This window comes from Diceros bicornis, chromosome 14 (assembly GCF_020826845.1).
Source record: "Diceros bicornis minor isolate mBicDic1 chromosome 14, mDicBic1.mat.cur, whole genome shotgun sequence".
NCBI lineage: Eukaryota > Metazoa > Chordata > Mammalia > Perissodactyla > Rhinocerotidae > Diceros > Diceros bicornis.
Genome location: NC_080753.1, coordinates 29,289,319 through 29,302,945, shown reverse-complemented (window position 1 = coordinate 29,302,945; position 13,627 = coordinate 29,289,319). Strand labels below are relative to the sequence as shown.

Below are 13,627 nucleotides of genomic sequence, written 5' to 3'. Positions count from 1 at the left end.
TAACCCACAAACAAATAACTTTAATTTTTTTTTTTTTTTTTGAGCAGGAGCCGGGCCTTGAGGGCCCCCGCCCCCGCCCCGCGCCACATTTATGATATAACCCATCACAGCTGGATTTAAAAAATACACAAAAAAATATATAATATACATTATAAAACCTAGGTTGGGTTTGGACGTGGCCTGAGCGAATGCAAACTGTGAGGACCTTCGGGAAGCTCAGGGGCAGGGCGGCGGGTAAGGAAGGGAAGGGGCACAGTACTTCATATGAAACTCATAAATACCCAGAGGCGGCTGGTGGGCAGGCCGAGCTTGCTGAGGGGCCTGGGTGTTGGGAAGAGGCAGCAGGGGAAGGGTGAACCTTCAGTCCCAGAACTGGGTCTGGGGAGCTACTGCTCCAGGCCAGAGAGACTGAGGCGGGGAAGAACATCAGGGAGCAAAGGATTCACCAACCCAAGTCTTGGGCAAGAGAAAATATCAAAGCCTTCTGCTACTCCTTGTCCCCAGGCCACTGGTCTGCCCAGAGGTGGGACTCCATCTTCCCACCGGACCCTCCAGCCTAGGGCTGAGCCTGGGCCTGCCTCTGGGGGCCATCCCCCATCAGTAGGCTTCTGGGGGGCTCGGGCACCGGCTCTGGGCTGTTGGAGGAGGTCGGCACAGGAAGCTCCTGAGGCCTGGCTGGATTGCAGGCTGACAGAGGGTGCCCACCAGGTGCCGCGTACCCGCTGCTCCCCCTCTTCCCGCCTAGTCAGAAGCAGCTGCTCCCCTGTGTCAGGGGCTCTGGGAGGAGGCACTCTGTTCGGGCCCCCAACCCAGCTGGCTCCAGCCCCTCAGTGCAGACCCTCTCTCCAGCCCCTTGTGGCCAGCCCCGCTCCAGGGAGGTAGTGTAAACCTGGGTTCTGGGGACAGGCAGCCCTGGGTGAGAACTCCAACTCTGCCCATCCCTCAACTTCTCGGAGCCTCAGCACCTCATCAGAGACACCGAGACCCACGCGTGCCTTGCAGGGTCCGAGGATGGCACGAGGCACATTGGGGACCCAGCACACAGCAGGTACAAAGAAAGCATGGGCCCCTTTCTTCTTCTCAACCCAACCCCAACTCAATACTCTCCTTGCTGGGGCCTCTGCATTGCAACTCCCTCAGTCTCCATTCTACCCTCACCCGCCTGTCACACTCCCCCGAGGGGCCGGTGGCCACACACGCCTGAGCTCAAAGGTGTCCTCCCCTTCCTTCAAGGCTGGGCAGAGCTGGGTGATGCTAGTTCAGCGTCCTGGGCAAGCTGCCCCACCGCTGAGCCCACCTTTCTTCTCCCACAATTAAAGCGCAGAACAGTGGCAGGGAGTGTGTGTGCTGGGGGTAGGTGGGGAGGCCTCCTGGGTCCTGGGCCTGAAGCCTGGCAGGTGGATGAGTCCTCAATCCTGGACCTCTGGGGGTGCCAGGCAGGTATGCAGAAAAGATGCTCATCCTGGATCCTGGTGGTGGGGGCAGAGGGCACCTTAGTCTTTGACGAGCTTGTAGACGTGATGCTGGGCCCCGTGCTCGCTGGTGGAGACTTCGAAGACGAAAGCAATGACAAGCAGGGTCTCCTGGGAGTCCCGGCTCGTGACCACCTGGGGAATGGGTAGGAAGGTTCAGGACGTCAGGCAGCACAGGGCCAGAAGTGTGGGGGCTGAGTAGACCCTTCTCCTTTCTGGGTCTCAGTCTCCTCATCTGAGCTATGGGCCTGGCCACCCCCACTTTGAGGCCCCTGCACATGGGGCCATCCCGTGACCCCCCCACGACCCCTGCTGCCCCCACACCTGCAGGATGGTGAAGTTCTCCAGGACACTGTTCATCATGTACTTCTCGGGCAGGTGTTTCAGCTTGTGGATGAAGTTGATCATGTACTCGCACATGGGCGAGCGGTGGATGCGGTACACGAAGCGCCCATTCTCCAGCCTGGCGTACTCGGTCTGCGGGCAGCCGGGAGAAAGCATCACTCGGCATGCCTGGTCCCAGTCCCGTGCCGCCAACCTCCGGCCCCCACTCACCTCTACCTTCTCCACCACCTGCTTGCCAAAGGAGCACACCTTGGTGGAGACGCTGATGGTCATGCTATCGGCCGAGCTGTACTGGGAGCTGACCCCATAGAAGGCTCCCGGGCCCTCCTGGATGGTGCTGTTGAGGTCGGCCTGGAGGAGGGGGCAGGGGTGGCGTCAGGTGCTGGCAGAGGCCAGAGGGAGGCTTCCTGCCCAAGGACCCATCTCCAGGACTCTGTCCTTAGGCCGTGAGGAGAGAGGGCAGGGTCAGGGTTCAGTGGGGTGGGCCAGGGTGTACGCACATCTGGGAGGGACGTTGTCGGAAGCAGAGAGGGACGAGGGCGGCTTACCCAGAACTTGACGAGGAAGAAGGCATTAGGGGGCCCCTTCTCATAGAGCTCCTTCAGTCCACCCTTTTTCTCGGGGAACTTGTCGTAGATCTGACGCACATCCACTGCCTCCAGGGGCGGGTCCGAGAAGGCGGGGTTCGTCTGGCCGATGTGCACGAACAGGTGTTTGCTGTACTGTTGGGAGGGCCCAGTGCAGGGTCAGGAGAGCACTCAAGGGTGCAGGCCTGGGGCGCTGCACGGGGACAGAACTGCCCTGTGGCTTCCCAACCCCATGACCGTGAGCTGTGGCCCTGGACCACCATGCCAGGGTCTCTCCACGACTGCACAAACCCTCACCCTCAGCCCCAAACACATTACCGTGTCAGGGTCTCGCTGCACCTCCATGAAGGCGGAATACTCAAGGAGCCGCAGCCGGGAGGAGGCAATGGTGCGGTCTTGCCACACAGGCACAGAGGCAGCAGCTGGGGGGAGCGGGGCCAGGGGCTCGTAACCTGGGGGGACAAGACGGACCCTCATCTGCATGGGTGCGTGTCCTGGTTATATAGACAGCTGCCCCCAGCCTGCACAGAGCCTTTGTGCAAATTAGAAAATGGCGCCCTTTTAGGTAGGAACATGGGCTGGATTTTGACTCCCCTGCCAGGAGTCCTTGCACAGTGTACAACCTACACGACATGTGTGGTGGCCCTAAGAGTATACATCAGTGGATTTTTCCTTATGTCACTATTAATGTGTGTTCGAACAGAAAATACAGACTGGTAAAAAGGGAAAAATAAAAATTACCCAGAATTCCAATACATATAGATATATGTACATAATATGTATATGTAATATGTATATAATAATATATGTATATATAAATGTAATACTTTTGGTGGTGTGTACTTGTGGCAGAGTTCTGGAAGCAACATTGTAAAAGGTTGGGCTATTCCATTGTAAAAAGAGGACTAATCCTGGCCTGTCCCAATCCCCCATAGGTGCCGCACACACACACACACAGAGTTAGACCCCAGCTCTCCTGAGCAGAGGTGCAGGTGCCAATGGAGGGGGAGGGGGAGGTGGCAGCCTCGGGTGGGAACTTACTGCTGAGTGTCGGCGGCAGGGGCGGCTGGATGGGGTAGGCTGGCTGTGCAAAAGGCTTGATGCTGTGGACAGGAGCACAGCCTGGTTAGAGGGTCACCCCTTCCCCACATTCCACCTGCCCAGTCACTTGGGGTCTCATGTGGGACCCCAATAGGGCACCACCCAACCTTTCTGCAGAGGCCCAGAAACGCATGCTGACAAGCTAACTCACGAGCTTTTTTTTTTCCCTCACATCTTAACTTTTATGAAATCCTGCTGCATCTCACCATTGCCGTGCACGTGTAATGTAGCATTTCAGCCCCACCCTGAAGAGCTGTTCATTAAACTGAGGGTGTGCATCTCAGGATGAAAGTCATCTTAGAATTGAAGGAACCAAGTATACTCGACTCCCTGACTCGCTGACTGAGAGGCTGGCGTGGAGATTAACTGAATGAAAAATGACTGAAGGGCAGGTGACGAGGGGCCGAGTGGGCTGATGAGTGGACAGGCAGATGCATCAGCTCTCTGACTGGCGCTCGCCATCCTTCTATTTTTGAATTAAAACTCTGCTCAGCTGTTGCTGGGACGCAGATGGGCGTGGAAGACCAGCGTGGCCGCGCAGGGAAAGAAGGGGATGTGGGAAGGAGGTGCCACAATACTCACTCCTGCGAGGGTCCAGGCTGCTGTCCCAGGAGAGGGGGGCTGCTCCAGAACTGCAGAGATGCGACAAAGCCCAGGGGCCCCTCAGTATCCATGCCCCCCTACGGCCCCGCCCTGAAGGCACTCCCTCACTCCAGCCCCGCCTCCCAGGAGCCCTGTACCCGTGAGGACGTGGAGAAGACGGCCTGGGGCAGAGGGGAGGGTGGGCTGAACTTGTTCTGGAGGACGCTGGCGGAGACGATCTGGGCGGAGGACATGGACGCCATGCTCTGGAGGGCTTTGTCCTTGGAGACCTGGTCCTGGGGAGGGAGGGGCAGTGTGAGGCCCAGGCTCAGGGCTCCGGGAGTCCAGATCTGGATTACAGCCCCAGCTCTGCTGAGTGGGCTCAGGAGAGTCTCCACCCCTCTCTGGGCCTGTCTCCTAAGTGTCCATCACCCCTCTGACCACAATCCACACGTTAAGAAATAATTTCATTTTATTCCATAATCCAGTATATATCACAATATGTGCCCTTATTTTGTGTGTCATGCACTCTCATATTTTCTATTCTATTTCATCAGTGGTTCTCAAAATGTGGTCCATGGACCAGTAGCACCAGCATCACCTGGAAGCTTGTTAGATATGCACATTCTCAGGCCCCAGTCCAGACCTACTGAATCAGAAACTCTGAGGGTGAGGCCCAGAAACCTCCAGGCGATTCTGATGCATGCTGAAGTTTGAGAACCACTATATTTCGTTTTTTAAAAATGCTGTTTGCAAACCTCTTAAATTGATTTCACAATCCGTAATCGGAAAATCGGATATTAGGTGCTCTCCCTCCATCCCCCCCCAGGGGAGGGGCAGTGCTACTTACCAGGTTCATGGCCTGTGAAGGAGAGAGAACAGATTAGAGGAGACACAAAGGAGGGCCAGATGGTGGGGCGGCCATATCTTTTCACCTCCCTCCACTCAGTGCCCACCTGGCTCTCAGCTCCTGAGGAGCCCAGGGAAACTCAGAGGCAGCTGTGGATCCTCCCCCAACCCCAATGCCACCCAGAGGGAGTGCCTGCCAGCTGGGGGTGCCCTGGAAAGGGTAGGATGAGGGAGGACAGGCTGGAGACCCAGAGAGTGGACCAAGCTGGTGCCCCTTGGGTCTGTGCGTGTCCTCTGTAGCTGTGCTACAGGTATAGTGGGCTGGGGTGGGAGGCCCAGTCTGCTGGGCAGCTGTGGTCAGTGAGAAGATGACGCAGCCTACAGGGGCCCTGATAAGGACCCAGGCCATGAACCCCAGGCTCTGAGACCCTCAGCTGCAGAGCAGCCAGGATTGAGCATCCAATGCAAGGAATGGCCATGCTGCCACAATAGATCTGCCAGCCAATACCCCACAGTGTCTCCTCCCTGCCCAGGCAGAGGCCCCTGAAGTCCCATGCAATCAGCAAGCAGCAATTAGGAGGAAGGAGAAAAAGGAGAACGGAGAAGAAGAGAGGTGGGCCTTAGTGGCCCCCAGACGGTCTTCATCTCTCTCGCTGTAGGGCTGGCTGTCCCCTTGGACTCCTGCTTCATCTCCAGGGGCCGTGGCCCTGTGTAGCCTGAAGTGGTCTCTGGCTTTCTTGCTGCTGTGTGTGTTTGAGACACCCCCACCCCCACCCAAGTTCCTCAGCCCCCTCCCTGTCCCAGGCTGGGGTCTGGACAGGGCCAGGCCAAGTGGCAGGGGACCCCATACCTTCAGCTTGGACTGAATCTCCCGAGATTTCCGCCTGGCTAGAACCTGCAAGTGGCTAGAGACCTGCAGAGAGAGAGAGAGAGAGAGAAAAAGAGCAGAAAGAGCAAAGAAGAGGCAAGAACGGAGCTTCAGCTAGAAGAGAGGCGCAGTGGGGCCGGAGAGCCAGCCCAGGCAGAGGCCCGAGCCGTGCAGAGATCGCGGTGGAGGCGCCGTGGGTAAGGGGCCCGGGAGGGGCTGGAGGCCCCAGTCAGGCGCCCAACATACCTTGATGCCAACCTGGTACTCCCGCACCTTCTTCCGAGCTAGAACCTGTATGTGGCTGGACACCTAGGGGCCGCCCCACGCCCCGCCAGAGAGGAAAACACAGACAGTGAGGAGGCACAGCATGGGGCAGCCATGGGCAGGGAGCATCCCAGCCCTCATCTCTGGGACCAAATGTAAGTGGGGGGAACTGTGGGGCCCCTGTGGACAGACACCCCTGAGCTCTGACAATTCTACTCTCTTCTTGGCTCTGTCTTGATCAAAAGCCTTGATCAAGAGTGGCTTCCAGGACCACCATGTACAGTTGTACAGGTTGTTCACTGCACAAGAGCATCTGGCCTAGTGAGGGCTAAAATGCAGGCTAACCTCTGTGGGCCAAGCTATGTGCCCTGGTCCAGGGCTGCATCTAACCCAGAGGAAGGGTATCTTTTCATTTTTCCAAAAAGGGGTGACGTTTTCTCACTGGTATCTTCAGAGGAGATACTTTTTTCTAACTGGCATCACAGAAGCTAGCAATGGCCATAAGGCTCCTGCTGGCCATCAGATTAAACATCAAGGCCATATCCTCTACGAAAGATCCTTGTACCACTGCCTAAGTCCTCCTGTCGACCCCAAGAGCTTGCCAGCCTATAAACCAGGCCTGGGCCTACTCCTGCTTTCCTCATGCAGCTTCTTCCCCCAACACACCTTCCTTCTCCTCGGGCTACTATATGGCAGTATACATATATGTACACAGTAGGTGCTCTTTCTTGCCTTTCTTCTCCAGCACCTCCTCCTGAAGCCTCCCTCTCCTGGCAAACCTGCACTAATCGTAGTCCGGATGTGTGTGCCATGGGCTTGCACAACAGACCCTTGACATTGTTGGGGATCTGCCCCTGAGCCTCAGAGAACCTAAATGTCACTGTTTCCCCAGGAAACACAAGGGAGCATGTGGATCCTCTACTCCACATATTCCTTATCAGCAATTGCTGTTGGCTTTCTTTGCAAATCGTTTTCTTCCCCACAAAGAAACAGTTTCTTTTTCTTTTTTCTTTTTTTTTTGTGAGGAAGATCAGCCCTGAGTTTAACATCTGCCAATCCTCCTCTTTTTTTTTTGCTGAGGAAGACTGGCCCTGGGCTAACATCCGTGCCCATCTTCCTCCACTTTATATGGGAAGCCGCCACAGCATGGCTTACCAAGCGGTACATCGGTGCGCGCCCGGGATCTGAACCGGCGAACCCCGGGACCCGCAGCGGAGCGCGCGCACTTAACCGTTCGCGCCACCGGGCTGGCGCAGTTTCTTTTTCTTTTTAATCCCAGACTGAAAGTTACTATGTATGTGGTGCTGGGCAGGCCCCACCCTACTTGGTTAGGACCCAGGTGGGCACTCCTCACGCTGCCCCACTGGGCACAGGAATCAGACATAAGTCCAGCAAGATCACTGACCACTTTACATCATGACAATCGCTGACGTACTGAGCACGGCTACTATCATTCTCAGCACTTTACTTGTAGCAACCCATCTGACCTTCACAGCAACACTAGGAAGTCGCTACTAATATTATCCCCGATTTACAGATGATGGAACCAAAGTACAGAGAGGTTAAGCAGCTTATCCAAGGTCACGCAGCTGGAGGCTAGAGCTGGGATTTGAACCCAGGTGGCCTGACTCCAGAGCGTACTTGCTCCACCACCAAGCTACGCTGCCAGGCCTCTGAGAGCTTTGCTGCTGAGGACCCCTCCACGTGGTCAGCTCGGTGACAGCTCAAAGTCACACGGGGCTTAATCCTCACGTAATACTCAGCTGTTTTTTCAATATGGAGGCATTGTACTTGCTATCAATTGCTGTATGTATCCATAAAAAACTAAAACTGCATTTTTTGTTTTTACCAAAAATAGAATAAAAACAACCAAAAAAAAACCTTGCCTGTCAGCTGGTTGCTGTTTTGACACATAAAGATATGCCTTGTCCTCACAGTCAAAGGATGGCTCCCCTTTTAAGGAGCCATTAGACATCAGAGTTCTAAGAAAGAATAAAGTTAGAGGAGGCCACCCTTGAAAAATGACACAGGCTAGCAGTTTTTAAAATTTTGAGGGACAGCCCCGTGGCTTAGCGGTTAAGTGCACGCGCTCCGCTGCTGGCGGCCCGGGTTCAGATCCCGGGCGCGCACTAACGCACCGCTTCTCCGGCCATGCTGAGGCCACGTCCCACATACAGCAACTAGAAGGATGTGCATCTATGTCACACAACTATCCACTGGGGCTTTGGGGGAAAAAATAAATAAATAAAATTATAAAAAAAAAATAAGTAAATAAAATTTTGAGCTTGCTGACAGCTGGGTGGTAAAACTTCACTGGACAGCCAGCCTTCCCAGGACACGTGGCCAGGAGCAAATGCTGGACCCAGAATCCAGAGGCTCGGCCACCCTCCCTGGGCCTCAGGTCAAAGTGACCGAGCTTCAAGACGCCCGGCCCCCTCCCACTCTGACCAACTGGTTCCCGTCAACACGTCTTGCGGATGAAGCAGGAGGCGCTTCTTCTGGCCCCGGGATGGCCTTCTGTTCACAGCAACAGCACTAATACCAGCAACAGCAGCAGCAGATCCTCACACAGTGCTCACTCTGCTCTAAGTGTCTTCGTATACTGGCTGATTTACCGGCTGAGGAACAGAGGCTGGCAGGGGAGACACCCCCTCCTCGCAGGTATTTGAACCCGGCAGTCTGATCAGTCATATTCCTCCTGCAGCCCCAGGCTCCAGGGAACAGGGCCCTCGTCTGTCCGCTTCCCCGTTGTATCCCTAGTGCCTAGAACGCAGTAGTAGCTCAATAATTTGCTACATGAATAAGCGCTGTGCAACACGAGCTGGCCCAGGGAGAGGGGGTAATCGACACCTGGAGAAATGAGGGAGCGTTTCTGCTCCCATGCTGGGTGGGGGGACCCAGGACCTTCCTTGGAGACAGTGGGGTGGGCCAGGTCAAGCTTGTCATATGCACATGGGGACCTGGGGGTGGGCGCAAGGTCCAAACCCCACCCAGACAGGCAGGCTGGGAGGGCTGAGGGTCAGAACCGGCGTCCGCTCGTCCAGGTGCCTGCCTCCAGCCTGCCTTTCTCCCAGGCAGCCCACACTCAACCCACCCTTCAGGCTTCCTGTCACCACACTGCTACCCGCCCTGGATGGGAAGCACCCAATCATCTCGCAAATCATCATTGTTCCCATCCCCCCACTGCCACCCTAACCATTGTATCATCGCTGCTGCTCTAGGGCCCTGCCTCCACCCGGCCCTCTCTAAGCCACTGCCCCAGCTGCTCCAGGGCCAACATTCCTCGACAGCTGCCACCCACCCCTCCCTGCTCGATTCCCTTCCATGGCCCCCAGCCGCCCCTGGGGAAACCTGTCCCTCCGGCCTCTTGCCGCCCCCCAGCTCTTCCCACTCTTCCTGCCGCCACACCACACACCACACTGCTAACTGATGGCTCTTTCCTGCCCGGTGGGTTGAATCCTGGATCCACCACCTACCAGCCGAGTGACCTTGAGGAAGTTACTTAACTTCCCCGTGCCTCAGTTTCCTCATCTGTAAAATGGAGATAATTACTATACCTACCTTGTAAGGTTGCTGTGAGGATTAAATAAATTAATACAGAGTAAGCTCTATATGAGCTCACAATTATTATTTGCATACCCAACTTCCTCAGCCTGGAAGAATCATCTCCCTCTTTTCTGCCTGGCTAAAATCTATTCCTTCTTAAAAATGCATCTTGAGCGTCACCTCCTCCAGGAAGCCTTCCCAGCCCTCCCTCCTCCCTTCTCCTGCCTGGTCCTGGTTAGATGCTTGTCGGGCAGCACACACCCCTATCTCAGCTGTGCCACCCTGCTCTGTCCTCGCCTGTCCAACTCTCTGTCTCTTTGACTGGTCAGGGCCACTCAGGGCAGTGATCATGCAGCTGCCCCATGGGGCTTATCTGTGGTCACCGAACCAAAGGCCTCGGCGGGGTGGTGGTGGTCAGAGAGGTCAGAGAGGACAGTGCCCCTTTCTCTAAGACAGTGGGAAGAGTGATGGAGCAGGCCGGGGGAGTGTGAAGTCCCCGGGGAGAGGGCCGGGGGAGCAGGCTGGGCAAGGGGGCACCCGGAGGAGGTGGGCAGCAGTGGGAGAGCTCCGGGCAGGAAGGGGCTGAAGGAAGCAGCTGAGAGAGTGTGTGTGGGCAGAGGGGCCGCACCATAAGTCATCTCTTTACCTGTTTTCTCGTCCGAGTCTTCCCCGTCCTCAATTTAATATAGCGTGCGATCAACTCATTTCGACCTAGATTGGGGTGAGAGAAAAGATGAGGAGGGGGCAAGGGGGGAGCTGGTGGCTGGAGACACCCCCCCACCAGCTGGAAACCACACCAGGCCCTCCCCCAAACAATGCTCTGCTGTTCCCTCCCCACCGTCTTCACTCCAACCCCCACCCGAGAGGCACAAGCAGGGCAGGGGGAGGATGGTGGGGAAGTCCCAAGGCTCCCCCCACAGCCTCCAGGACCTGAGGGGCTGCTCGTTGGGGGAGGGGGTGAGTAGGGGGCAGCAGAGCAGGAGCCAGGTTGGGACAACGTCAGGCGGCCTGATAGGTTTCCCTGCAGACGGACAGGGGCAGGTGTGGCCCAAGGGCGGCAGAACAGCTGGGCCCCTCACTCCCAGCCCCCAGCAGGGCTTCCTTCTTCCCCGTGCTCCGTCACCAGCCCCAAAGCTCTGAGTGTCTGTATCCTGCGTGTGAGCGAGGTCTGCCCTGGGTGGCAGACATTTCGGCGCACGTCCGTCTCCGTGTTCGCCTGAGAGAGTTCTGGACAGGGTTCCTGTGCTAGCTGTCCCAGCCATGGAGGGAGACCCTGGACAAGTCCCTTCCCTTCCTGTGAAATGGGCAGGAAGAACCGGATGGTCTCCAACCTGCCGCCTACACCGACAGCCTGTGTTAGGATGCATCAGCAAGCGCGTCACTGTGTCCTTGAGCCTCTCACCCCCATGTCACCGGTTACCAGTGTCTCTCCCACCCAGCTGCCTATCAGCCTTGGGGTGGGGGGCTCTGCTCAGCACCACAGACCCTCTGAGGGCCCAGAAACTGGCCAGTGTCCAGGCGGCTGGGCTCAATGAAAGGGGTGCTTGGGACACATGGCTCAGGGCATGTCAGGGTCCTCAGGGGGTATACCTCTTACCCCCCAAATCTAGGCCCCTGTCCCCCAACTCCATAGCCTCTCCAGAACAGCCACATTCTCCAAATTCTTCTTCGATGACAGACAGCCCCACTGCTCCTCCTTTCCCGCCTGCCCCTCTCCACCCCACTCCCTCGCCCGATCTAAAAATACCCTGTGGGGCTGCCCCAGCCATCTGGGAGGTAGCTTTGGGGGCAGGCAGCCCCCACCCTATGGGGCACGCTGGAACATCTGCCTGCCCTGTGAGTGGGGCTCTGGGGCGAGAGGTGGGCGTGGTGCAGCGGGTGGTGGCAGTGGGACACGGGGCAGCCCTTACCACTCGACCCAGCTGTCTCCTCCCTGCACCCGCCATGGCACTGGACACTGGGAGGGGACAGGCTGAGGGCCTGCCTCACTTAGCCATAGGCTGTCAGGGAGGGTTGCAGTGAGCTGGCAAGGAGCCAGGCCCAGAAGAGTTGAGTTATCCCAAAAATGCAGCTCTGGGAGAGCCCTCTCAGGGCTGGACAAGACGGGGACACTCCCTTCTGGAGGCAGGAGGTGGGCAAGATGGCAAAGAGAGGCGCCAGGAGAGCAAGAGAGACTTGGGAGGGGTGTGAGGAAAAAACGAGTCCCCTCGTCTCTCCAGCCCTTTTCCCAACACAGGCCTTTGCCACAGTGTGGCCTGCCCCTACTCTGCAGCCCCTCACCCACCCTCTCCCCACATACACCGGAGGGAACTCACAGTGGGAAACCCTGCTCTGTGCTGGGACTCCCACTCCAGGCCTCACCCCTCGGGCTACCCTACATCCTCCCAGGGGAGGCACCCTCTGCCAGGCCTAGCCTGGAGCACACCAGACTGACCCAGTTTCCTGGGCCCACTGAGTCACCCCGAAACCTCCAGGCCAGCAGGGGGGAGGAGAGGAGGAGCAGACGGGGGTGTCAAGGTGTGGGCCGAGCTCTAGTGGAGGGGGCAAGCCCAGCTTGTTTACAAGGAGGATCCAGACACACAGGCTCGCACGCCCAGACTCGCCCATGGCGGGCTGGCAGGACTTTGCCAAACCGGTTGGGTGAGGGGGCAGAGAGCAGGGGGAGGGGCCGAGGAGGGCCAGGTCGCCTCCCCCAGTCCCATCCAGTGTCCCTGTGCCTCCCTACACGCACCGTACATCTTGCCCTCGTCCGACAGGATGATCTTGCGGCGGCCACAGGGCGGGTAGATGGCCAGGGCCTCCTGGAAGCTCTGCTCGATGTCCGGGCTCCACACGCCCTCCGCGTCATTGTCCAGCCCCTTGTCCAGGCCCTCGGGCCCATCTTCCCGGGCCTCCCCGGGGCTGCTGCTGGCGTTCCAGCTGTTGGACGCTATTGTGCTGGTTGCTCTGGGCTCTGGACCTGAGCCCACTGGGCAGCCTGCGCCTGGGGAGCAGACGCAGAGGGTTAGGGCCAGGGTCCTCCCACCACACCAGTCTCCCCCCTGGGGGCAGGTGCTCCAGGGCGGTGGGGGTAACCAGAGGTTGTGCGTATTCAGTGCAGTGTGACCCTGGGTGAGCTACTTCACCTCTCCGAGCCTCCTGTCCTGTGAAATGAGGAAAGGGTCTCCTTGAGGTCGTGACGGTTAAAGTTAAATAAGATCACCACAAAACGCCGACCCCCATGCCTAGCTCATGACGCTCAAGACAGTACTGGTGGTGATCAATAACCATGACGATAATGCTTATACCTCCACGGCACTTCCGTGAGGAAAAAGCACTTTTATATTCATTCAATCCTCGAAACTAAGGCAGGGAGGGCAAGGAGCATGCCCATGATTCAGATGAGGAGAACCGAGGCGCCTAAGGTCACGCAGCTGCCAAAGGCATCACGATGAGCAAAGAGAGAAGGAACACGGGCAGGGCCCGGCGTCTCCGTGGCTCTCAGAGGGCTCCTCCCCCGTCATCGGGATCCACCTGGGACCCCAGCCTCTCATTCTCCTCCCAGCATCAGCGCAACCCTGCTGAGGACCACGTGTGGAACAAGAAGGGTCCTGGACCCAGGAAGGGCGTGTTTTTGCCTTCCCCAAAAGATAACTCTCAAGAACCCGGCCAAGAGATCTAAACATGGGGCAGGGACTGCCCCAGGAACTGCAAGACCGGAGCGACGCCGGCTAAGGTGCCTGGCCCACAGCCTCGCTCAGCCCCACGTGCTCCTCCATCCCACTTCCTGTTCCCGCACCTCCCGGCCCCACAGCAGCCCATAAACTACCCACACGCTGCCCCTGCCCTGGCCCGCATCGAGGGTGGGCCCGGGCTCCGTCAGCTCTGAGCTCCCCGCACACGCCAGGCTGGCTTATTAATTTAGACCACACCCCTCCAGTCCCCCAACACACACAGCCCAAAGCTCACCCCCAACTCCCGCTGGCTGGCCTCAGCATCTGCATGCTCAACGCATATCCGGGTCCTGGGAGCCT

The 13,627-nt window shown here is 57.5% G+C and overlaps 1 protein-coding gene across 1 annotated transcript in view; it reads right to left on the bottom strand.

The window, feature by feature from the left end:
* The window catches only part of TEAD3 (TEA domain transcription factor 3), a 22,831-nt gene continuing 9,204 nt past the window's right edge, over nucleotides 1–13,627 (bottom strand). The window contains exons 4-15 of the mRNA XM_058555477.1: nucleotides 12,346–12,597; nucleotides 10,261–10,325; nucleotides 6,051–6,113; nucleotides 4,938–4,949; nucleotides 4,246–4,383; nucleotides 4,088–4,137; nucleotides 3,446–3,507; nucleotides 2,723–2,856; nucleotides 2,366–2,539; nucleotides 2,028–2,168; nucleotides 1,797–1,949; nucleotides 1–1,607 (exon numbers count right to left, since the gene is read on the bottom strand). Of these exons, the coding sequence (XP_058411460.1) occupies nucleotides 1,494–1,607; nucleotides 1,797–1,949; nucleotides 2,028–2,168; nucleotides 2,366–2,539; nucleotides 2,723–2,856; nucleotides 3,446–3,507; nucleotides 4,088–4,137; nucleotides 4,246–4,383; nucleotides 4,938–4,949; nucleotides 6,051–6,113; nucleotides 10,261–10,325; nucleotides 12,346–12,597 (1,358 nt within the window). The 3' untranslated portion in view covers nucleotides 1–1,493. The remainder of the gene's footprint in view (nucleotides 1,608–1,796; nucleotides 1,950–2,027; nucleotides 2,169–2,365; nucleotides 2,540–2,722; nucleotides 2,857–3,445; nucleotides 3,508–4,087; nucleotides 4,138–4,245; nucleotides 4,384–4,937; nucleotides 4,950–6,050; nucleotides 6,114–10,260; nucleotides 10,326–12,345; nucleotides 12,598–13,627) is intronic.